We start from the raw sequence: 26,755 nt of genomic DNA, 5'->3' as shown, positions 1-26,755 counted from the left end.
ATGCTTTGATTGAGGCTTTTACTTTCACCAATAAAGCGCTATATGAGGTTTTGCTTCCCATATAATATTAACCAATACTAAAAGACTTTCTTAAAAGTGGTTGCTGTGAGTGGAAAAGGTGAATGTCCCGACACGTTCAATATCATTAAACTAATGGAAAACATTCCACAAGGATCATTGGACTTTTCTACACTAAATATCCTTGGGTACATGACAGGCTTTAGGTTGCATTAAAATATTAACAACTCACATAAAATGATCTGATCATTAAAACATGTGCATAATAAATGTGTCCAGTTCAGATCAGTTATTCTTTAGCAGCATTTCATAAACTAAAATATTCCAGCAGTGGCTATTTTATTTAATTAGGTGATCCAATCATAAATTCTGTCCCAGATTAGATTTGATGTTAGCATTAGCCTGCTGATGCTAGCATTAGCATACTGTTACAAGCCACGGCATTAGGCGCAGCGATTAAGAATACGTTTGAGGAGGTTGAAACCTAGCGATTAAATTCTCCAGGTTCTAAGCTTGAAAATGAGGTACAGTGTCTGCATATTCACATTTACTTTACCATATTGTATGTTTTCAGTATCGGATCCGACATCCAATACCAGTGTCAGATCGCTAACATCTTTTTTACCAAAAATCATGGCATATATACAGTATAAAACTATGCATATACTATATGTAAATTTACAGAACCATTTTACATAATACCACAAATAACAACACCTGAGTGTGACTGAGTGACTGAGGAGTGAAGAAATGTCTCCAGTGTGCAATTGTTGTATTTTTTGTTTATCTTTTGCAGTGGTTCTCACCTACAGAATATATTGTGGCACACTGCTACAATACAAACACAAATAAAAGCTAGTTTGTTTACATGCTATAACTTCCACTGTAATTAATGCCAAACGCCTGAGACTCTCTGAAAACGATCCTGCAACCCACTTTTAGGTCCCGGTCCACCAGTTGAGAACCAGTGTGTATTGTATATTGTGCTGTGCTGATGAGGCCTTATATTGTTGACACAGAGGCAGGCCTCCTACAGTCTGACGGTGAAAGGAGTGGACATGGGCGGAGCACCTGCGGGCAAAACCGGCACCGGAACCATCGGAATAGACGTTTTAGACATCAATGACAACGTCCCGACTCTGGAGAAGGATACGGTAAATATCACAAAAGGCTACAGGTAGAAAGAGATAGATACAGACGGCATCTCGTCATAGAAGGGGGCGTGGCTTCGCCGAGGGGGAAAATAGAATCTTTAGAGAAACACAATTTTTCACTCCTTTTAGCCATTTTCTGGTGGAATATGAACTTATTTATCACATACAAATAAAGTCAAGTATAAATCAGGCCCATATGGATATTTTATCACAGCAAATTGTTCTGTAGAAGTGAAAAAACAGCAGTTGTAGCTAGCGCTAGCCAACCGTTAGCACTAGCCCGATGCGAACATGTAGCATCATGTTAGCATTCTCTGTTATTTATGTATTTATGGGCTGTTGAACCAGTTTGCTCCACTCCATGTCTTTGTATCATTATTTAGTAGAAAACTATATTCATAATTCAGCATTTGTTGAAGTAGTTTTTGAATAATTAGAGAAAGTTTAAAAAAAAATTCAAAATTGTTTTCCCCCTTAACTGTTTTCAAACATGGCCATATATGGACCCTTCCAGAGATGCCGTCTGTATCTTTACCCTAAACACCCACTGCCACCCACCGTAGCTGACAATATTCCACGGTCTGTAGGAAGGGACCCCTGTCAGTGCAAAGGTCTAGTCTACAGTCCGCGTTTAGAAACACAAGATCAGGCCCTTAGTCTGCTAGTTCATGGTTAATAAAAATACTTTAACACGGTCATTGGAAGTACAGCTTTTCAAATGTCAGCTTTTGCATTACACTACTATTCAAGGAGGCCCAGATAAAGAAACTTTTTTTTCCTATTGGATAACAACATACTTTAGAAATACAAGTTGAATGAATAGCCTTGTTGATGTTACTCACAGTATTCAGCGAAAATCATCGAGAACGTCGCTCAAGTGGAGGTGATGAGGATCAAAGCCAGGGACGAAGACCTGGAGCCCACAGGCAACTGGCTCGCTGTGTTTGACATCGTCGACGGAAACGAAGACGGAATATTCAGCATCAAAACTGACCCGAACACCAACGAAGGCATCCTGGTGTTGGAGAAGGTACAGCTCTGGAGCGGTTGTATTTACAGCACTGAATAACTCAAACCCACATTACAAAGAACTCAACTCCTCAAATGCTGTTTTGTCTTGTTCTCCTCCGCAGCCGGTGGACTTTGAGAAAAACCCGGACATCCAGCTGGGTGTGGTTGTGTCTAATGCTGCTCCATTGGCGGATATGGGACTGGGACTTGGGCCCGACGGTGGACCCGGTTTAGATATGGGGGTCCATGGGGCCGGCGAGGGTGGAGGAGAGGGAGACGGCTACGGAGATGGAGAAGGAGACGGGGACGGAGATGGAGGGGATGGAGGCGGAGGGGGAGAAGGGGATGGAGGCGGAGGGGGAGAAGGGGATGGAGGCGGAGGGGGAGAAGGGGATGGAGGCGGAGAAGGGGATGGAGGCGGAGGGGGAGGAGGTGGTGGAGGAGGAGGAGGAGGAGGAGGGGCGAGCCCAGCGGGAGGAGGCGGGGGAGGGGGAGGCGCACCCGGACCAGGACTCGGAGGCGGACTCGGCGGCGGACTCGGAGCCGGACTCGGAGCCGGACTCGGACCGGCACTCGGAGGCGGACTCGGAGCTGGAGCTGGAGCAAAGCCGAAGAGACCGAGACCGAAGAAAAAGAAGAAGAGACCAAAAGGTTAATTGTCTTTGTTTATTGTGACCCACCATCCATAAGTCTTAACCTGTAACTTACCTAAACCTAGGGTTAGGGTTAAACCTGCTCCTAACCCTGAGCTGGCAGGTAAGAGGTTAAATGTGCCGGAAAGCTGCATTTTCAACTACATTTCATATTCATATTCAGTGCTTGATTTCATTACTAGAGTAAAAGTGCATGTACTACTAGTCAAATGTTGCTTCATTACAAGTAAAAGTTACTCAGTAAAATACTTAACTACTGCAGTGTTTGCTTAAATAAGTGATGTAAGTAAGAACTTTTCAGCTTCAAAAACTTCAAACTTCCAGCCTTCTTTCTTGTCTTGAGTCTGTGGTATTGACCCTCCATCCCGACAGCGTCACTTATTGATCTGCAGTGTGCACACTGCAAAAAGTGAATATCAAGCATTGGCTTAAATGACTTGAATTGAGGAAATGTATCTTGTTTTGAGCGGTTTTCACTCATTTAGACACTTTTCCTGATCGGACCAAGTTTACTTTGCTTGATTGAGGACATTTCAGACCAGTTCTAAGGTAAATCTCGCTTGAAATAAGAAAGTAAAATTGCCAATGAGATAAGACCAATTTTCTTACCCCATTGGCAAAGAAAATGACCTGAAATAAGGACGAAATGTATTGAAACGAGTCAGAAACATCTCAGAAGTGAAATAATCTAGGACAAATGCCCAAGAACTTCTTAACTAGTCAAAACAACTAAAATTTGGATTATTATGCTCAAATTGAGATGTTTATACTGATCTAGTTAATTACTTTTTGCAGTGCAGCATAAGCCTTTAAAATGGGACTGAACTTTAAATGTTTAAGACTTGTTCAGAAAGGAAGAGATGTCCTGTCTTTCAAAAGTATAAGCAATAACTTCTCAAGAAAAGAACCTCTGGTAAAACTTTAGATTTGACAAAGTCTTATAGTTAAGGGAATAGTTCACCGTTCTTCCATACTGAGATATGTTCTTACCTGAGCTTAGACGAGTTGACCCGTACCTGTCTGGTCTTTGTGCCCGTGGAAGAGCGTGGTCGCTTCTAACTCCACCCCGTTTGGAGCTATAGGAATGTACTGGGAGAGGCCAATGCGAAAAACATCTTTGGTCTTTTTGCGTGACTGAGGGCACACAGTTCTTCCATAAGGTGATATGTTCTTACCTGAGCTTAGACGAGTTGATGCGTACCTGTCTGGTGTTTGAGTGTGCCCGTGGAAGAGCGTGGTAGCCACCAACTTCCCAAAATTTGGAGCTATAGGAATACATTGGGAGAGGCCAAATGCTAACAACATCTATGGTCATTTTGCATGACTGAGGGCACGCGCAAAGACCAGACGGGTACGTATCAACTCATCTAAGCTCAGGTAAGAACATATCTTAGTATGTAAAAACGGTGAACTATTCCTTTAAAGAGGGGGTATTATGTTTTTTTCAGTCACATAGCAACAGTCTATAGCACACTACAATGATGACGAAACCTTCTGTTGGTCTGTAAATGCAGTAAATTAGAATAACTGCCTTGTATAAAATGTCTCTCTCAAAATGGCGGTAGTGAATGTCTTGAAATAGGCCTCTGTCTCTTTAAGAACCTCTGACCCTTTCCGACACGCCCCCTCCACACGCTGTCTGTGGCATCAGTGGGGAGGGGGTTCTGCTGAGGAGCAGTGGTTGGTTACTCGGCTGGTGACGAAAGCTCGGAGGCGTCTCCAGGAGGTGGGGGCGTTCCTAGGAGGACTCAGGCAAACCTATCCCTAAAATGGCCGCCATCAGAGTTTTTACAGATTACTCAAAAATACGTGAATGCGCCAAGGCAACACTTCAGGCATGTTTTTAATGAGGGAATGACATAAAAACATGATGTAAAGCTTGAAAAAGTAAATTTTGCATAATACCCCCCTTAAAGAGCCCAAAAATATAGTTTGAAGCTTGTATTACTGTGAACATGTCCAGACATACTGATCACACTGCTGTACGATCTCTACTGTCATCGTTTAGGTAAAGTGTACGCAGTGAACATCGTGGTGCAGAATGAGCCGGAGGGAGCTTCTTTCAAACCACAGACGATGGACATCCCGGTGTCAGAAAATCCAGACGAGTTCCCGGTTGACGGGGTGCTCGGTTCGTACCCCGCCATAGACGAAGACTCAGGAAAACCATCAGAGCACGTCAGGCAAGAACACATTTAATGAAGCCTATATGATTTTCTGACAACAACAGATAGAAGGAAATGCCATGATTTTATAAGTGAAAGCTCACAAATAGTCACACTGTCCACAGTTATGCAAAAGGCTACGATCCGGAAAACTTGCTGGTGATCGATCCGGAAACAGCAGAGATCAGACTGGTGAGGTCGCCGGACAGAGAGTCTCCTTTTGTGGTGAATGGGACCTACATTGCCAAAGTATTCGCCATGGCTAAAGGTATGTGATCCTAATGTCTGCAGCTGCCTGAATACGCAATGCTATTTGATATCATATTCGAAAACAGTTTAGAAAATGTATATTCAAAATCAGCTCGCATCACATAAAATACTAGAGACATTGATTTTTCTTGTTGTGACTGCCGCAGACATGCCACAGACCGCCACTGGGACCATCGCCCTGAAGGTGGGGGACGTGAACGATAACTGCCCCACTCTGAACACCACACTGGAGTATGTGTGCACAGACATGGAGGTGATCCCCATCGCTGGATACGACCCGGACGGATACCCAAACGGAGCGCCCTTCTCCTTCAAACTGATCTCCGAGAGCACCCGTGGGGACTGGGAGCTCAAAGACGTAGGAGGTGATTACAAACATCATAAGTGGGATAATGCAGAATGGAAAATTGATATTCAGGACCCCGGCGTTTATACGTTTTCCTCCTTGTTCTGCAGATACCCATGCCAACCTGGTGGCGCTGTCACAGCTGTGGCCGGGGAACTACGAGGTGATGATCATGGTGTGGGACAAGCAGGGCCTGTCGTGTCCGGAGCCTCAGGTGCTGGAGGTGCAGGTGTGCCTGTGTGAGGGCGGCGAGACCTGTGGGCCCGGGCGTGTCCTGGGACAGAGGGGGGCACAGAAGGAGTCTGCGGTGGGGATGGGAGGACTGGGGGCGGCACTCCTGGGTCTGGTCGCGCTGCTCGGTGAGTAACAGCAAATGTACAATAGACAAGACAATAAAGTTTGATGTACAGGGTTATAAGAAAACAATATTCTGTCCAGAAAGTACTCTATTCACTCAACTGAAAAATGACCATTTTTCATTCTAACTGGCCTTAAAATAGAATCCTGCAAATAATGACGTCTATCTTCATTTTTTGCTGCATTATTTCGTCAAAAATATGAAAAAATATTGTCCAAAACACATTCAGTCTGAACATATTTATGCTAGAACATCTATGTGAGTAGTGACTTTACTGTCGTGTCCCACAGTGGCTGCTGTCCTGCTCATCACCTGCGGAATAGGAAGGGCACCTGGAGCCTTTTCAGATATCCCCATTTTCACTGAAGATCACCTCATGGTCTATCACACTGAGGGCCAAGGAGAGGACAAGGCAAGATGTGACAACACTTCTGCGATTAAATTCCATTTTAACAAGTATATAAAAATTCCTTTCAAAATCAGTATATATCATGAAATTTTTGGGTAGGCAAGCTGGCCCCCCTTTAGTACCTCGCTGCCAGGGGGGGGCCTCTGAATCAATAGCGGAGGAGATCCATGACGGTGCAGTGGATTTGTTGTGAAAGTGCGCCCTCTGCTGGCACAGCAGTATTATTTGTTAACATATTTTCATCCATCCATCCATCTTCTTCCCGTTTATCCGGGGCTGAGTCACGGGGGCAGCAGTCTCAGCAGAGATGCCCAGACTTTCCGATCCACACACACCTCCTCCAGCTGTTCTGGGGGGACCCCGAGGCGACACCAGGCCAGCTCGGAGACATAGTCCCTCCAGCGTGTCCTGGATCTTCCACGAGGCCTAGGACATGCCTTGAACACCTCCCGAGGGGCATATTTTTTGTTTTACAATTATATTGTTAGGGGTAAGGGTCATTGGGATTAGAGTTAGGTAAGGGTTGTTTGGGAACAAAAATAACAATCAAAATAATTGTTTGATCCAAATTTGTTCATAAGATATAAAAAAAATGTTGGGAAAATTTGAAATTGCTCTGTTACCAATGTTTTCATTTGAGATTATTTAGAGTACAGTTACAGGCCCGGTAGCGCAGTGGTTAGCGCTAGGGATGGGCGATAGCACATTTTTTGGAATCGATACGATACCGATACTTTGGGGGTCATTTTTATCGATACCGATACCGATACTGGTCATTTCATATGGGTGAATGTATTTCAATCAATATACATTTCTAAAACTGGTTATTTTATATAATTAACTGGTCAATTAAAATTATATTACTTTAACTGGTTAATTAAACAATACTAATGTGAAATTAAATACATAAACAAAATTTTAAATTAATACTTAAATGACCTAAACCAGAATGATATGCCTGGCTCAGTTCAATCCTTTGCTGTTGTGACTGTTTTGGCTCAGAACAAAGAAATAAATCATCCTTTTGTGTTGATAATTGCTGCCCCGCCTTCCTTTTACATATGCAAATTAATATCGATACGTTTTGCCCAATATCGATACTTTAAAAGCAGCCGTTTGGTATCGATATATCATTACACCAGGACGGGGCCTTTCTGTGTGGGGTTTGCATGTTCTCCCCGTGTCTGCGTAGGTTTCCTCCGGGTACTCCGGTTTCCCCCACCCCGGGCGCGGCACTGCCGTCGACCACTGCTCCTTACGGGTCGCCCCAGCGGCATCGAAGGATGGGTTAAATGCAGAGGACAAATTTCCCTACGGGGACAATAAAGTATACAAACAAAATACAAACAGAAGGAATGCCTTACAGTACTCAATCTTTACATTTCAGCTTCATCTTGCAAAACAGAGATACAAATGTTAAGCTCTGTAATGCCTTTCTTTTCATAATCAATGATCCGTCTTTCCTCCCAAATAAAAACATAAATCACGTCACGGTTCATACAGACACACAATTGCAAAGCACTTTTTCATGTTCCTAATAAGTTCACAAAAGGCATTTCAACGAACTTAGTAAAAAAGAAGTAATCATTTGCCACATAAATATAATGCAAATCAATGTGAAAGTATTCAAAGTATACTATTCAGAATACAGTACTCTGACAATACATTTGAAGTCGAGTATTCAGTATTCTGTAACTTAAGTATGAGTAGACCAACACTGTCTGTTAGTGACTCCTGTGCCTTGAGTCGATCAACATCAGCCTTCCGGCCGTGTACCAGCAGAGGGCGCACTATCACGGCCAATCCATTGCACGGTGGATCCTGGACTGCAGCTTTCCCCGACTCCTCTGATGGGTCCTGACCAGTTTAGTGTATTGAGTGTAATGTTTTTTTTGAAAATATCCCCAAAATTTGGTTGCGCTTCAAGCTGCATCTCAATCTATTAAACACTTCTAATTCTGCACACTCTTTTCTATGTGGCTTTAGTATTTGACAGCCAATGAACTGTCACTGTATCGTCTTTAACATTAGTCTAACGCTTTGTTTTATTCACAGGAGTTCCCCTTGCTGGGCTCTCCCACCCACATGGCACCGTCAGCCATTTCGAGAGACCTGATCACTTCGAAGTCTGTCCGAAACACCGCCCAGGCCAACATGTCGGCGTTCACCTCGAACACGACGGAGTACGAGCTCGGGGGCAGGTTCGAGAGGTTCGACGGCAGTGGCAGGATGCGAAAGAGCAGCTTTGGGGAATCGAGACAGAGCCTGGGAGAAGTGTCTCTGATAAGAGAGGGGCGTCTTCAGATCGAAAACATGGTGGACTTTGCGCTGCCTGAAGTGTTTCTGCACGGATACTACGCACAGGTATTTTTCATATGTACTTCACAGTTACCGTGGTGAAATATGATCTTTGTATTGGATTTTGTCTCATGGTGCAATTTTCCAATGTCTAATAGGCTCTGTGCACAAATGGATTTTGCTAACTTCCTGTTGACCAGTGTGGGATAACGACAACTTCCTGTCCACATTCCAAAAGATAAATAGATATAAAAAAAACATAAAAAACACAGAAGAATAAATGTCAAGCTGCAAGCTGCATGATGACCAGGCTTACTCCATGAGAATACACAAAGACAGGAAATAATCCTTACTAGGAAGTTAGCAGGAAGTTGCTATGGAACAATCCGCTCACAACGTTTTTTGTATTTCCACCATTACACTTCTGAACCTTCTTACGCTCTAAAATCTCATGAATAGTTGGTTTATAATTGGGATAATTAGAAGAACTTCAATAGTTCTTTTCTAAAGTTTCTCCATCGTTTGCTGCTGCCCTGTAGCCTGACGACATTCAGGCCCTGTCCATACGAAGCCAAGCTGAGGACCAAACGCAAAGATAATTTATCAATCCGGCGTATCATCCATGCGAGCCCGGCGTTTTGGGGGTCTGTAAAACAAACATTTTCCAAACTTTCCCAGAGTGGAAAGATCTCAAAACTCTGTTTACGTGGCGCCGTTGTTGCAACGTCTCCACAACTTTTACTAAAACGTTGACATCACAGCTCTAGAGTGGTGTCTGTGAGCCATAATCTACTGACCTTATAATGGGTTTTACTCATGGATCTATGATGGTTTGACTCCGCTCCTCTTTGCTCCACTGCAGTCCACAAGCCATAGGTAACAAGTAGAAAAACACGAGTCAGTCTGTGTTTTTGGACTGACAGTAAAAGTCACTGACAGGTTTTTCTGCTTTAGTCCCGTTACGTCTGAAGAATAAACTCGCCTCCTCGTCTCTTCTGTAGATCCTAAATCCTTGAATCTGTTTCATTTTCACTGTTTACATTCCACAAAAGTTTACTGCACATGCACCCTCTATGTCTTGTTCTATTACCTGTGTTAGCGTCACAGCGCCTCACACAGGCCTGGAAGATGAATCGCGCCGTTTTCAGTGAGTCGACCCATTTTGTTGTTAACTTCCGCAATTTTCGCCGGATGTGTTGGTGAATGGTCGGCAACAGCTGATGCATACAGGCCTCTAACTCGGTTTTATAAAATGATAGCTCTGCTACAGTGCAAGAGAAGCAATGCCCTGTTTATGGACATTGTTTTTGCTGATTATAGGATTTTAATAAAATGTTTATCAAATATGAAAATGTAAAATGCCTACCACGGCCAACGGATGTGACGATATCGCGATCACTCGTATGTGGACGCACACATTTACTGAGCTGCTTCGTGCTTACAAAGTTTCTGAAAACATAAGCGTTTTGTCTTTGTATGGATATAGCCTCAGTCTGTCAGTGTTTGCACCCAATCCATATATTGGGGAGGAATCTTATTTCCTATTTCCATTTTGGAAAAAAGAACCCAAATCTAAAAACTTGAAAAAAATGGACTGATTTTTTTTTTCACTGTTTGTACACTGTTTTAGGTTAAAGAAAAAATCAATCTGATGGGAGTCGTTCACCGATCGAGCTGAAACTTGAGCCTGGAGTTGAAAATGAATACAGGCTAAATTTAAGTACTTGAGATTGTTATTGTCCCTCCACAGAAGTCCAGTTGTGTCACTGGGAAGGACCACGCGCGGGACAGCCTGCTGGTGTATAACTTCGAGGGTCGGGGGTCGCTGGCAGGGTCTATCGACGGCATCAACTCCCCGGACTGTGACGACGACCTCACCTTCCTGAACAACCTGGAGCTGAAGTTCAAGACACTGGCTGACATCTGCGCCCCTCCAGCCGCCGCTCCTCGCCCTTCTGTCAGACCGATGGCGATCAAACCTTCGTCTCCTCTGAGCGTCCACCAACACCCGCCAATGGCTTCCATCGCTCCCACTTTATCCCAGATGCGCAGTTCGACCATTTTACCTAAAACTAGATCGATTTCACAAAGCCAGAACTTCTCAACTCTGACAAAAATTAATCAGCAAAGTGTGTACGACAAATCAGCGACCACGATTCAAAGATCAAAAAGCTTAGCCAATCTAACCCATGACGCGCCCATCCGCACCCTAGCAGATCAGCGCTTACAAAGCACGAGCATTATTCAGCTGCCACCTCTCAATCCTCCACGTGCAACGATTGCGCCCCCATTGGGTCATGGCATGGTAATGCAACAGCAGCCGATCTACTACATTACGTCCCCGGTGATGCAGCCGACCTCCCCGGTGTTTCAGCCAGCCATGCACTACGTTGTCCAACCTCCGATCCAGAACGGTATGGTCTTCGCGCAGCCACAGGGGGGCAACATGCCGGGCAACATGCCGGGCGTGGTGCTGCTCCAGAACGGTTTCGGGTCCATGGAGCAAATCGGGTATCCGGCGAGGGCCATGTCTTTGGGCGGGAGGAGGTACATGAGCGTGATTGATCTCGGCCAGCACGTCGAGGCGGAGCAGGCGCCCGGCGCTCAAAAGTCAGGGAGGAATGTGGGTAAAAAAAGCAGAAGAATGTCGGAGGGTGGCTTAAGCTCCGCCGGGTCTATGAGCGTGTTCGACCTCGGCCGGCACGTCGAGGCAGAGCACCAGTCAGGGATGAGGGGGAGGAGACTCTCGGAGGATTGGTTGAATTCAGAGGGCTATGCTAATCCGTCTCTAAGCAGCACAATGGTGAATTCGAGTGAGGGTAAAGCGAGGCGGAAAAGTCGGAGGAGGATCATGTCCATGGCAGAACTCAGTGAGCAGGTCGATGGTGAGGAAGAAGTGGACTTGTATGAGGACAGGGATTCAATTTATAGAAGCAGCATACAGCTTAATACAGGGAATCTAGCCACGCTGCAGTTTTAGAGCAGAGGATAGCTTCTGGATGAGGGTTGCAAAATTCTGGGAATTTTAATGTTGGAAGACGGTCATATATGGGACTTAATGGGAGTTAACACAACTATAGGTCGCTTCTTTGCAGATAGATATAAACTGAAACCAAAAAATTTGATTTGAAATACAGCTGGGATGAAAAGTCTGAAAGAAATCATCTTTGCCGTGTCTGAGCACTAGTGTTTGAGGGGACAGTGTTTTAGGTTGTGGCCGATATAAAGAAGAGAGCTTGGAAATAGATCCATCGTGCACATATTCTTCCAGTGTGCGCAGTATTACAATGTTATATTGTTTTAAAAGTCTATAATTAAGTCTGTTCTGTTTGATGTAGCTCTGTGTCAGACACAGGCTCCGCCCACTCCTCGTGCAGTATTGGTCGTTGTTTGTCATGATCTGAGTTAGCGACAGGTGAATTTATTCAACCACACGGTGATAAAACAACATCATTATAAAACGTTGCCGTTTGTCCCACAACTCATGTTTGGGTTGGGGGTGTGACATCACTCAAATGTTGGTTTTATGGTTAAAAACATACTTCATGGGCGCTAACAGTTCACCATTTGTTTATTCAATAAGAAATGCCCGTTATAATACACACCACAAAGACGCTGTTTTTTCTCTCCTGTGGATTCAAGCTCAATACACTCAATACAATTCCTCAAAAGACTTTTTTGCAAAGACATGACCAAAAGAAATTGTCACTGTAGGAACCGGCCAGCTGGACTGGACTTTATAATTTATAAACAACTTGTGTAAAAACTAAACAGAGCCATAAGGACAAGCACAGACTCTTTTTTTTTTTACATAGCTTATATTCTATGTTGCAATTACTTACATTTGATGGACGTTTTGGAGAAGACACCAACTATAATTGGCTCCAATATGCTTTATTCAAAACAATGACATAGTGAAGGTTTAACAAACATTTCTGAATAAGTGAAGTAGCGAATTGGGAAGACTTGATTTACTGTATCTCGGTGAAAAATGTAAAAAGTCCCTATATTAAAGAAAACAAATGAACAACAATGTTTAGCAGATCTTATTCGAGAGACAGTTTACATTTTGGAAGAATAGTTTGAGTAGCCTGGCTATTATCAGACAAAATATAAGTGATATTTAGTCTGGGGACCAATTCCTTTTCTCGTAGGAGAGGTGTGGTTTACGATCGTCCATAGTCGTTCATTGGGCTGAATGTCTATCATGCGTCTGCACGAGGCCACAGCCGATTGAATCAATTGTATCCGATGACATATGACGTCCCCACTGTAAACGTTCGACCTAAACTATTTAGAACACGGTCTAAGCTTGATCGAAAGATGGCGTCGCGTCTGCTGCTGTCGTGTTGGATCAGTAAATAAGCTTTTTTTATTTTAATCTGTAAACAAGCTCCAAGTTTCCGTAAGTCGAATAGCTCGTCATCATCTTGCCGTCCCTCCTCGTTCTGCGATTGGTCCCAAATCCAAAGATTTGGGCCATGGTCCCCAGACTGTTGTGCAGTTCCAAATGATTCGAGCGCACACAGCAGTCTAGAGCACACAAGTGAACTGATGGGGGTGGACTCTTGGGGGCGCTGTTGCATCTCATAATGCTTGCAAATCTGTATCTGAATGTTTTCAATCTGTAATGCACTGTATTTAGAGACTGCTGAATCACTTAAAAAAAGCTGTTTAACATTTGTGGCAGGAAAAAATCAAATAAAAATAAAAGTATGTTCATGATTATAGCACATAACCTCTTCAGTGTTCTTGTTTGGGGAATGTGTTATTTGATTTAGAGATTTAGAAGCAACGCTGCATGTATTGAATTTGTTGTTGCACATTATGACTGTTTCTGCACTACAATCTTTTTTTTTATGGCAATTCTAATGTGCACTTTTGTAGAGCTTTATTTTTTGTACATCTATGTCCTTTAATAAAGTATGCTGCACATAAGTATATGATTTGGCCAAATGGATTTATTGGTCTGTCTCTTCGTTGCATCACACTTCAGCGTCTATAAAGTCTGAGGACTCTTCTCCAAGTCTGAGGTTTTGATAAATTATACCAGAGTCATCACCAGGGCCAGGGGTCAGTAACCTTTTTGGATATTTATGTGTGAAGAGGACAAATTAAGAACCACAATTATAATTAAACCAGGATGAAAGTCTAAACCAGGATGATGACATGATTGAATCCAGATTACAACAAAACGTGTCTAAAGCATGACTCAACAGCAGACCATCTTTTACTAGAGCTTACCAAAGAGCTGACTGTGGCTTTAAAACCATGGATTCAATGATCCTTCAGGGAGAACAGCTATGGCTCAGTTGAGTACACAGGAGTATCGAGGTTATGCAGATTCTATTTAGATCAAAATAGAAATGGAACCTTGCTACAGCCCCAGGCCTCCAGCTCCTCCATTTTGTCGCTGTTCGTGTGAGCCATCTTGTGTGCTGAACCCATGATTTGTATGTATTAAAAAGGGACTATACAGAGTTTAAAACTGTTAAAATTATGTATTTTCCTCCCCCTACATGTTCCAGCAATGTCCTAATGTGTAGAATGAGCCCAGACCTGCCTCTAAAATCCTGCGCTGTCACTCAAAAAGGGGTTACCTCGGGTCCATAGTGCCGTCATGCACGAGCTTAATATAGAAGTTGCAGTTACACGAATGACCTGAGGTGGCAGTAGTGAGCATAAAATGGCCAACTTGCATCTAGCCTCTTTATATCTGGCTGTGGAAGCCCTCTTCAGCCATTGGTGGACCGTTTCAAAGTCTTGCTCCTGATTGGACGATGGTCCTACTGCTTTCATCTCCTATGATTGGTGGAACCCCAGAGTCTGGCCAACCCATGGCCGCTGGTTGCGCTGCTTTACGACCACAACGCTAGGGGCTGACATTGCTGCAGTGCCTCGGCAGAACAAGCTACTCTTCCATAAGCGACCATTGCACTTTAGACAAGTTAAAAACGACTTTAAAGCCTGGAGCCTGATTTCCCTAAATTTTCTACAGCCAGATATTCCCCCTGTGATAACGCTGGGCTATAGGCACAATTACAGGGACCCGGCTGGTTTTCATGGGAACATTTTAGAAATTCTAATGAGGGCCGGCCTTTGGTTGACAGGCCGTTAGCATTAGAGCTAATGGCACCGACTACACGTCACGCGAGGGTCAAGTCTACAGTGAAGATCCCGCCCTTATGCCCTTTTTTGGAACATGAGCTGAGGAGGAGGAGTCTGTAAATCCGCCATGATTTCCGCCTCGAATGTAGTTATTATGGCGAATGGGGAGGAGTGAAGAGACGGACTCTATTAATATCATGTCTATGGATTGAGTTGCCACACCCTTAAAGGACCTGCCACCCTGCCATCCGGGGCTGCTGGGATTTCTCTTGAACTGCGTGCCACCTTAGCTCTGTGTATCTTCATATGTGCTTTATCACTTTGTTTAATAGTGACTTTTGTAGAGACGCTCGAAGTCCTTGTGACTTTTAGTTAGAGACTGGTTTACCTTTCCAATCCTTTTAGAATAAATTAGAACTTTAGTTTTACCATTTACTTGGTTTTGTTACTTCCCCCTCACCCTGGCAGAGCTGGGTGGTAACAAACCTCAAATGAATGGATAAATTAATCATTAACAAGAATAACTTTGCAGACACTCCATTTCTTTTGCTATGTTGTGACGTCTAAGCTCTATGCTCCAGTCTGAACACCAGCCAATGTTGCGGCTTTCTGCGGAGCTGTTGACAACTCCCTGAAGCGCAAACCATGTTTTTCAATTTAAACGTACACACCGCTGGCTGGTTTAATGGTATTTCCTTGTAATCGTTCCTCTGAACACATCACATGATCATAGTTCACCTGTGCACGTCTCAGTCTGAGACCAGCTGAACCTAAAATGAGCTACTTCTGATTTGACCACATGCTTGTGTCCTCACATGCAGCTTAAAGGAATAGGCCACCATTTTTACATACTGAGATATGTTCTTACCTTAGCTTTGACGAGTTCTTTAGGACCTGTCTGATCTTCACCCGTGCCTTCAATCACGTAAATACAGCGCAGACGGCGTTAGCATTTAGCCTCTCCCTCTCTCCACTATAGCTCCAAAACTGGTCAAGATAGAAGCTACCAAGCTCTTCCACGTTTTCCCTATTTAAATATGGTTACGTGAAGTGTTACACTACAAAGTATAATTACACAAAATTAAACAATGTGGATTTTATAAGCGGATAAAATGGGGAACTATATTGTAAGGCGTAATAATACCAGGAGTAGTTTGGCATCCGCACAGTAAAGTGAAGATTACTGCGCGGATTTCGAACTATACTCCTGGTATCTATTATCTTGACCAGTTTTGGAGCTTTAGAGGAGAGAGGGAGAGGCTAAATGCTAACGCCGTCTGCGCTGTGTTTACGTGACTGAAGGCACGGGTGAAGATCAGACAGGTCCTAAAGAACTCGTCAAAGCTAAGGTAAGAACATATCTCAGTATGTAAAAACAGTGGCCTATTCCTTTAAGGCAGCCCAAGTTCACCTGTAGTTATTGTAGTAAGAGTTCATCCTAGAGCGATTACTTTTCAATACAGACTAACAACACCCTGTCACTAACATGAAAGGCTTTCGGGTTCGACATCTGCAGGTATTTCTCATGAATACAAACATGTCTTATAAAAATACTTCGCCGTGTAGGAGAGGATTCCTGACCCCGCATGAATGTGTGACATAACAGCATTGTCGTGCAAAACTAACCTATAATTATCTTTGCCTCTGTTATGTTTACTGTTCACGACAATACAAGAAGGAAGAAATCAACCCAGTAAAGCAAAGGCCATACACTTTTCCCTGAATGCCAAGTTATGGATTGAAACTAATGCTGCGGACTGAAGTCCAAAGCCACATGTGTTGAATAAATGATCGGCCTGAGCTGGACTCAAGATCAAGAGCCAGTTGATCACATTGGCCGACATCAGTCTTTCTGTATGCAGCATCAGTATACCCACTTTAAACTGAGGTTTCTTTGCTCAAGGTCAAGGTCAAAGTTTCTTTATAAAGGACATTTAAAATACTTTTGACACAGCTGCTGTACATGTTTCAGTACTCAGTAGCCTACTTTTTCATCACAAAACAGGCAGAGAGCTACTTATGCTTTGAAGAGACTTTGACTATGCAAATTTTAAAAAATGTGGGTCATGAACGTCTTAACCAGGACCTAAAGAAGAATGTGTTTACGCTTGATCTTGAAGTGAATTCTGGAGCACTTCTTTGTGCAGCTTGTGAAACGTGCCGCCTGAGCCTGGTTTGCACCAACACTTACAAGCTAAAAGACTAATGGTAGCAAATTGAGAGGAAAAAAAAATCACTTATTGAAACTTTAAGCTCTCGATAGATTTGTGCATGGTCTTTGACGTCTTTTTCCAACTCTGATTTTAAGTAATTTGCCTCAGTCAGGCCTTATTTTGGCCCACATAGTTATGGTGAATCAGGGTTAGGCGAGCTGCACAAACGAAGCAGATGCCAAACCGCCTTTGCTGTGCCCGATCCCGTCAGATCTCGGAAGCTACGCAGGGAAGGGCCTGGTTGGTATTTGGGAGACTGTTTGGGAAACACCAGGGAGCCTGGGCGACTGTAGTGTGTGGTTGATGGACTGAATGAATAATGACAACAGTGTAGCGCTTTGAGAAACTTGGTAATACAGGCTTGTAAAGCGCAATACAAGTGTAAGGCATTATTATGTATCTAGAAAGTGCAACAGGATTCACTTGAAGTGGCCTGTATGTGAACATGGATTAAACCAGGACTACATCAGGTCTAAACCAGGACATAGTAGACCATTTTTTTTTACCAGAGCTTTCCAAAGAGCTGCAAATGGTTATAAAACTGTATACAGTAAACAGATAAAGCTTTTCTCATGTTTATACAGGCTCAATGCCAAGAGATTTTATTTTGTATTTTTATCTGCAAATGCCAAACAGCTCCACCTTGTGACGTGGTTTTCTGTTGAACTGTTGACAACTCCCTGAAGCACAAACAGTCTGTTTGAATTTGAATTTCCACAGAACTCACTTGTGATGCTTCGTCCCTGTCATTGCCCGCAGCTACTCTCTGTTTTTCTGCTTTATTCCGAGGCATCACATGATGGTAGCTCACCGAGCCTCAGTCAGAGACCGGTCCAACTGGTTGTGGATGCACATCACTCAAGGCTTTTTCCAATAAAACTGTCAAAGATGTTTATTAACCATGAGAATGTGTCATTACGGATAAATCACACATGCCCCATTCACGCGCACTGCCACGCTAATAGAAAACTTATAATACGATGGAAACTCCTCTTATAAGATTACAGTCATTTCAGAGGTTGAAATAAGCAGTCATGCTGCTCCCCTCTAGACCATAGTCATGGTGTTGTTTTGCTTTAATTGGGATAGAAGGTCGCGGTGCAATTTCCCGAAGGCAGTTTTGTGTCATTTGGACAGACACTGAACTCGAGGCATGTCTTGAAGCTCTGTTCTCAAGAGTATCATATTATATATACAGTAAAGGCCTGTGATGGCTGATATGAGATAGGAAATATACAGTCATAAGATACTGTAGAGAGCAGTGGTTCTCAACCTTTTTGGTCCCAGGTACTTTAAGCATTAATTTATACTCAGAGTAGCTCCTAACTCCAGGATCCGGCCAACATTTTAACGAAATTAGCAACTTAACATAGATTATTTAATAATTCAACCTGGATTGACTTAGAGACAATTTGAAAGGTTTATTGACATATATATTTTTGGCGATCAGACATCGATATACGGATTAAAGCTATTATGGATGGGTAGATTAGAGTTAGGGATGTCCTACCCGGAGCCTGGACACTGGTGGTGGTACGGGAGACTGGTGAAGGATGATGCAGGGTGAAGCCATGGATAGAAGAGGCGGTGAAAGGGTGGACGTGGGTCGCAGCACAGCTGGGAAGCGGACGAGTCATGGCGCTGGAGGCTTAAACCATCTGGGTCGCAAACATGGCCAGGCCTCACATGCATTAGCTAGAAAGGTAAACATCATCTATGTTTTCATTGGCATTGAATGTGTTGAGGCAATGACAGTCTATTTGATGAGAGTTGTACTTGTTTTATGTGCGACCGGCCCGGCCCCCACAACATCAACAACCAAATGTGGCCTTTACGTTTGCGCATACCTGGTCTACAGTCATACTCGTCTAATGAGGCCAATTTCTGTAAAAACAACATTCCTCAACTAACCCTAACCCTCAATTTCTGTACTACATTTAAAAAGTCGACCTGAGTTAACCTTCACACGTTTGAATAAGTACAATTATAAAGTATAGAACCAAGGTCTTCTACTCAACTGCAGTCGACCACAACTATGTTTGAAGCAACTCTTTAAAGCTGCTTTAGTTTCATGACAAAACTCAGAGACTGTCACAGATTTTGGCAGAATAAAATGTAAACACACTCTCTGTGTTTCGTACAGGCTCCTGGCACCACCAGGAGACCAGTCAACTCAGGTTCTCAGAGCCAGAGATGTTCATGTGGTACAAATCTTTCAGACTTGTGCCAAAGTCAAGAAGTGAATAAATTGGAGACCAGACAATATATGGAGAGAAAAGGTCCACAGAATAGTCAATTCCTACACATTCTATTTATTTTAAAACAATGAATTATATAATTAAATAAATATAAGTTTTTTCTTTAAGTAAGTAAGTGATTTAGTCCTGAGCCGTATGTTTTGGAGGAAACCTGCTGCCTTCAGTGCTCCTGATCCTCTGAAATGGTTTAGCGCCTCCTGGGTTTGTCCCTGTCTCAGAGCGTGGTGTCCTGCACTGGTCAGCTCCTCCTCCTTCCTCTTCCTCCTGCGCAGCTCCCTCCGCTCCACAACAGTCTCTTTCACCATCTCGTTTGTCCCTTTTTGGTTTCCTGTAGCGCCTCCACTGTGCTGAAGAAATGTGTAGGTCTCAAATGTGTTTTCTTCTGCTTTCTTCAGGACCATTAGAGACTCTCCGCAGTAAAAAAAAAACTCAAACAAAAACACGACAGAGATGTACAAAAGCATCCAGCAAAACGGAGTGTAACACAGAAACTATACGAATGCAGGTTCGCAGGTAAAGGCTAAAGACGCAGCTGTACCAAGAGAGAGGGAAGTTGATTTTCACAAGCCCTTATCATCAGAACTCAGACTGAAGCAGGGCCAAAAGTCTCTATAACAGTGACAACAAGACCCCTTAAAAAAATACTCCTGTGTGATTGGACAAAGATGTTATATTAAACCTAACATTTTGGATTTTCAGAATGTTTTCCATCCATCCATCCATCCATCCATCTTCTACCACTTGTCCGTTGCCGGGTCGTGGGGGCAGCTGTTGGAGCCACAATCACATTGCACCAGCCCCTATGGCTCCCCCTGCAGATGGTGGGTCCACGGGAGGACGGCCTCACGATCAACCAGGCTGGTCGGTCTCTCATTAGGGGCTTCTGAACCGCTCTTTGGACCGGTCTGCCATGGGAGACCTCACCAGGGGCATGAAGTATCATCACTGTCAAATATTGACCAAATATAAAATGCTCAATTTTGAATATATAGTTAAATCAGCCAATCTAAAATTACTATTCAAGATTGTTAATAATGTGGCTCCTCCACCACTAAAAACGTTTGTCCAATTAACATCTGATCAGATGGTCAGAACAACAAGGTCAACAGTCAAAGGCCAATGTACCAAAACGAAAAACAGCATTAGGACAATCAGCATTTTCTTTTAAAACTATCTCTGAATGGAACAAACTTCCAACTGCACTAAAATTATGCAAAGACTTAAAACGATTTTGCCTGGGTGTGAAACAACATTTTCTGGGAAATCAAACATGTCAGCATTAAAGAAATCAACAACAGCAACAACTAAATTTGACATCTGAGAAGGGTCGGGGTGGGTATAGACTATAGAGGAACAAGTTTTCCTTTTAATGAAATGTACTTTTTTTTTTTTTAAGTGTATATAAATGTAAATACTGTCTGTAAATATCATGAACTGTATTTTTTTATGCTTTTTGTAGTGTTTTGTAATTGTCTGTCTCGGGGACTGCAGATGGAAATTAGCTCCAAGAGCTAAAGTCTGGTACAAAGCATCTTTTCATCTGCTGATTAATGCTCCTTGTACATGTCCCTGTCAAATAAATAAATAAACTAAAGTAAAATAAACTGAAGCCCCCGACAACAGAGCTCCCAGGATAATGCGGGTGCTCAAACCCCTCCACCACGTTAAGGTGGCGGCTCCAGGAGATAAGATAAGATAAGTATGTTTTCCAGTTAGTATTTATTAATCAAGTATTCAGTGTCTTTCTATCTGAAAAGGCTTTGATAAACACGCGTTTTATAACAGGGAACAGGTTTGTGAGGTTTGTGACTAACCGTCGGTTCTGGAATCATCTTCAAAATAAAGTAATCAAAGACTCGCCGCAATTACTCAGAAAAGTGTGAGTCAGTTGCTGTTTTTAGTTCTTTAATTGCACAGTATTGCTTTAGAAGTGGAAAGTCAAGTGAAAGTAAAGCCTTTGATATGTAGATTAGTTTCACTGACAGTGAGTAATGCAAATTCAGTATGTTAAATGACTGATGAGTCACAAAGAGAAGAGGGGAACAGTCACAAGATTCAAATCATGATTCACTCGATTACAATAAACCTGACCAGATGTTTTTACTCGTTATGAAACATGAACCGAACAGTGAACTTCAGAGATGACAAACCTGTAGAACAAGCTTTCAGCCAATTTGTGTTCTTCTCACAGTTGAGGTCTTCGTTTTGGGACCAGGTTTTTTGAACACGTACATTTCTGTTTATATACAGTGCCTCTCGAAAGTATTCATACACCTTGAACTTTTGCAACTTTTGTCATGTTTACAACCCTAAACATAAAGATTTTATTTAGATTTTTTTACTGAACGTTCTCACACAAGAAACAGACAACTGTGAAGTGAAAGCAAAATGATACATGATTCTGTTATTTTTCAAAAAATAGAAAAGTGAAAAGTGGGGCGTGCATAAGTATTCATACAGCATTTTCTGAGTGCATTAAATTGCCTTTATAACATTCCTCATGACTCCAGAATGTTCACACCTTGGCCTAACCATTAAATAGAGGTCACCTGTGTGTAATCTACTCTCAGTATAATTTCAGCTGTTCTTTTAGGCCCTCAGAGCTGTGGTCGGAGTGTATTGGTTACTGAAGCATAATGAAGGTCAAGGAGCACCAGAGAGGTCAGGGATAAAGCTGTGGAGAAGTTTGAAGCAGCCTTAAGTTATACAAAGATTTCCCAAGATTTAAACATCTCCCGGAGCAACTGTTCAATCCATCATTCAGAAATGGGAAGAGTAAAGCACCACTGCCAACTTACCAAGACACGGCTGTTCACGTAAACTAACAAACTGAACAAGGAGAGCACTGGTAAGATATACAACCAAGTGCCCCAAGATAACTCTGGAGGAGCTGTGAAGTCCTGCCGCTGAGCTGGGGGAATCTGTACACGGGACAACAATAAGTCGTATCTACACAAATCTGGCCTTCATGGACGAGTGGAAGAAGAAAGCCATTATTGAAAGGAGGCCATAAGAAATCCTGTTTGAAGTTTGTTAGAAGTCACAGCTCCATGTGGAAGAAGGTGCTTTGGTCAGATGAGAGAAAAATTAAACTTTTTGGCCCAAATGCAAAACGTTATGTATGGAGCAAATCTGACACTGCTCATCGTCCTGAGTGCACCGTCCCCAATGTCAAATATACGGGGGGGAGCATCATGCTGTGGGGCTGCTTTTCCTCAGCAGGGACTGGGAAGATTGTAAGAATAGTTGTGATGATGGATGGAGCCAAATACAGGGACATTTTGGAGGAAAACCTGCTGGAGTCAGCAAGAGAACTGAGGCTGGGGCAGAGATTCACCTTCAGCAGGACAATGACCCTAAACACAAAGATAAATCTACAATGGAATGGTTCAATAAAAACATATTAATGTGTTAGAATGGCCCAGTCAAAGTCCTGACCTAAATCCTATTGAAAATCTGTGGAATAATCTGAAAACTGCTGTTCACAAACGCTCTCCTTCTAATGTGACAGAGCTTGGGTTGTTTTGTAAAGATGAATGGGCTAAAATGTCAGTCTCTACATGTGCAAATCTTGTAGAGTCAAACCCCAAAGGACTTGCTGCTGTTATTGCAGCAAAAGCAACAAGTCCTCCAAATCCATACGACACAAGTGGTCGTTTGACTTATCCCTTAATTACGACCATATAAGACGTTTACTAAAACAGCGCCCCCAAGCTCCCATTGAGGGTATGTACATTACATTTAACCCAATTCAGAAACAACTTTATTTTACGTAGTGTTTTGCGATGACGATTCCAAAACACAAACGCAAAGAAATAAATCACAAACTTGCAAAATGAGCCCCACATGCAATAAGTAAAGCCGTCCCAGGTCTTCAGCCCCGCCACACCTGTGGAGGAACTGAACGTCCAGCTGTGCCAAAGGCTCTCCAAGCGCGCTCTGCGCTATTACGCATCACACCTCCCCAACCGCAGCAGCGGCTACAGGTCACCACCCTCATCATTTATTACATTATATGTGTGAGCTATAGGTTATCGCCATTTTACTCACAACAACAGCGACACCAAAGCACAACTCACCATTGACGCCTTCGTTTCATCTCCTCCATATGCGTCACTGCCAACTCCATAAACTCTCCTGTCCGCTTCCATCTCTGTCCTCAAACGTCCTCGTGTCTCACACTCCGTGTCTCCCGTACGTCCGGTTGTCCGGTGACCGCGGCGATCCTCGGATCCGCCCCGGGTTCCAGTGCGCATGATGCAGGGAAACACCGCTGTCACCCCGACAAAGTCGGGCCTCGGCTCCGCTGCTGTTCTCCACAAAGTCCTGCGTCACTTTCAGAGTTCCTCTTGAAAACGTGCAGCCAAATGTCCTGATCAAACTGATGTGGTTCATTTCTCCGCAGTTTCGTCATTTAAGGATAAAAATATAAAACATCACAGCTGTGTTTAGCTCGCGGGTTTTTCCAACTAGATTTGACGGACACTCGCTCTGTCCAATGAAAACACGTGAATCAGCTCGAGGGCGTTTGGGCAGGTGAGCCTGCGCTCTGATTGGCTGAAGGGTCAGCTACGTCATATCCAGTAATATTTGTTAATAATTATCATCATTATATTATAAACAATCTGAAATAAACTGTTATAGAGCAATTCCTCTGATGTCTGTGATTTATATGAACAATGTTACACATTTTATTATTTTTCTATTCAAAATAAATGTCTTGGTCATAATAATCATTCTACCCATATGTGTTTCTATGCATGACATAATGAGCTAAACACATGAGTGCAGATAAAGGTTAAGATCATTTATGTGTCTCTGCATGTGGCCCCTCCTTCGACTGAGGCGACCCGTCAGGAGCAGTGGGCAGGAGCGTGTAGCATCTGGGGACCATCTCCAGATGTGGAGCCAGGCTGATGGTCAGAATCACCTGCTGGAGGATTCACCTAATGCACATGTTTTATGTTTAAAGCAAATGTAATAGAGACACTGCAGATGTGGCACTTTGTGTTCAGTGTGAATGTTTTGTCATGTCTGATTGTGTGTGCGCAGATGAGCGGCTCTGTCGCCAAGAAAAAAGACAAATCCCCCTCTGGGGCTAAAGACGTTTATCTTATCTTATCATATCTTATCTTTTGTTGGGGTGCAGGTGAACTCCACTGAAAGGGAATTTAACCCAGGACCCTCTTGCTGTGAGGCCAGAGCACAAACCACTCAGCCACATGTGCCGCCCATCATGTAAATCATACAGACGACTGTCAAGTGTGTTTTAATAAAATATAGAAATGTAAACATGACTTTATCAAATAGTAATGAGGAGGTTGCATTATTTCTGATCTGTTTTGTGCAGAGGAACATCATCATCATTCCCTATGATGTAAACATCTAATGAACAACTGCAGGGACAGATGTGCTTCATGGAGTTCTGGACAGTCCAATTGCGTCCAGTTCTTTAGGTTCCTTTGTGAGCCAGTGTTCGACACTGAGATGGTCAAATGTCCACACTCACTTTTATGTTACATGACTTAACACTGGTGATCCAGATGTGGCTGTGGCTCCTCCTGTGGCTCCTCCTGTAGCTCCTCCTGTGGCTCCTCCTGTGAGCTCCACCGACATCACATATGATCAATCAACACACACATGCACCACATGGATGTGCGAACCCTCACGGTCCAGATGAAACGTGACATGATGAAAACTATAAGAATTATGTTTTTGTTTCTTAATTTTATCATAACCCCTGAGTAAATGTTTGTCTAATTAAGGTTTAGTGTTGATAAAGCAGAGAAAAAATATAAAACAATGTTGAAAATTCTGATATGTGTAAAAAATACCCCAGAAAAAAATAAATCACAATTATTTTGATAAGACACAAGAAAATTAATACAGGTTTAGATTCATTGTGCTTTGATTCATTTTCATTTGTTTTCTTCAGTTTGCCGCTTGCAGATTTACTCAGTAAAAAGAGAACTACACTCGAGTACAGATACTACTTCAAAATAATATTACTTGAGTAAAAGTAAAAAACTCAAATAACAATTAAAAATATAAATAAATGGATCCCAGAAAGAATAGTTATTGCTGCGGTAAATATATAAATGCAGAAGTAGTAGATAATAAGAAATGTACAAATAAATAAATCAAATCAAATACATAAACCCCTTTCTTTTTTCTTCCCTCCTGTGCACCTTTTGCTATAGGGTTAAATCCTGCTTTAGTCCATATAAATCACAGGCATCAGATGAAATGCTTTACAACAGTTTATTTCAGATTGTTTATAATATAATGATGATAATTATTAACAAATATTACTGGATATGACGTAGCTGACTCTTCAGCCAATCAGAGCGCAGGCTCACCTGCCCAAACGCCCTCGAGCTGATTCACGTGTTTTCATTGGACAGAGCGAGTGTCCGTCAAATCTAGCTGGAAAAACCCGCGAGCTAAACACAGCTGTGATGTTTTATATTTTTATCCTTAAATGACGAAACTGCGGAGAAATGAACCACATCAGTTTGATCAGGACATTTGGCTGCACGTTTTCAAGAGGAACTCTGAAAGTGACGCAGGACTTTGTGGAGAACAGCAGCGGAGCCGAGGCCAGACTTTGTCGGGGTGACAGAGGTGTTTCCCTGCATCATGCGCACTGGAACCCGGGGCGGATCCGAGGATCGCCGCGGTCACCGGACAACCGGACGTACGGGAGACACGGAGTCTGAGACACGAGGACGTTTGAGGACAGAGATGGAAGCGGACAGGAGAGTTTATGGAGTTGGCAGTGACGCATATGGAGGAGAAGAAACGAAGGCGTCAATGGTGAGTTGTGCTTTGGTGTCGCTGTTGTGAGTAAAATGGCGATAACCTATAGCTCACACATATAATGTAATAAATGATGAGGATGGTGAAAAGTCGCCGCTGCTGCGGTTGGGGAGGTGTGATGCGTAATAGCGCAGAGCGCGCTTGGAGAGCCTTTGGCACCGCTGGACGTTCAGTTCCTCCACAGGTGTGGCGGGGCTGAAGACCTGGGACGGCTTTACTTATTGCATGTGGGGCTCATTTTGCAAGTTTGTAATTTATTTCTTTGCGTTTGAGTTTTGGAATCGTCATCGCAAAACACTACGTAAAATAAAGTCGTTTCTGAATTGGGTTAAATGTAATGTACATACCCTCAATGGGAGCTTGGGGGCGCTGTTTTAGTAAACGTCTTATATGGTCGTAATTAAGGGATAAGACAAACGACCACTTGTGTCGTTTTCTGTTGGAGGACAGTCTCAGCAAAAGGGGGTTCCACAAAGTATTCATTCATGCTGTATGAATACTTATGCACGCCCCACTTTTCGGTTTTCTATTTTATGAAAAATAACAGAATCATGTATCATTTTGCTTTCACTTCACAGTTGTCGGTTATTTTTGTGTGAACGTTCAGTAAAAAAATCAAAATAAAATCTTTATGTTTAGGGTTGTAAACATGACAAAATGTGCAAAAGTTCAAGG

General features: G+C 42.9%; 1 protein-coding gene across 1 annotated transcript in view; it reads left to right on the top strand.

Annotated features, from left to right (window-relative positions):
• Positions 1 to 26,755, top strand: part of LOC306977237 (desmoglein-2-like protein) — a gene marked incomplete at its 3' end in the record, with an annotated part of 43,963 nt that overhangs the window by 14,365 nt on the left and 2,843 nt on the right. The window contains exons 6-16 of the mRNA XM_079575445.1: positions 1,038 to 1,172; positions 2,017 to 2,202; positions 2,306 to 2,834; positions 4,845 to 5,019; positions 5,127 to 5,269; positions 5,418 to 5,636; positions 5,728 to 5,976; positions 6,266 to 6,387; positions 8,440 to 8,748; positions 10,433 to 11,567; positions 19,147 to 19,207. Of these exons, the coding sequence (XP_079431571.1) occupies positions 1,038 to 1,172; positions 2,017 to 2,202; positions 2,306 to 2,834; positions 4,845 to 5,019; positions 5,127 to 5,269; positions 5,418 to 5,636; positions 5,728 to 5,976; positions 6,266 to 6,387; positions 8,440 to 8,748; positions 10,433 to 11,567; positions 19,147 to 19,207 (3,263 nt within the window). The remainder of the gene's footprint in view (positions 1 to 1,037; positions 1,173 to 2,016; positions 2,203 to 2,305; positions 2,835 to 4,844; positions 5,020 to 5,126; positions 5,270 to 5,417; positions 5,637 to 5,727; positions 5,977 to 6,265; positions 6,388 to 8,439; positions 8,749 to 10,432; positions 11,568 to 19,146; positions 19,208 to 26,755) is intronic.

Source organism: Gobius niger (assembly GCF_951799975.1).
Source record: "Gobius niger genome assembly, chromosome: 17".
In the NCBI taxonomy this organism is placed as follows: Eukaryota; Metazoa; Chordata; class Actinopteri; order Gobiiformes; family Gobiidae; genus Gobius; species Gobius niger.
This window is presented reverse-complemented; position numbering and strand designations above follow the sequence as displayed.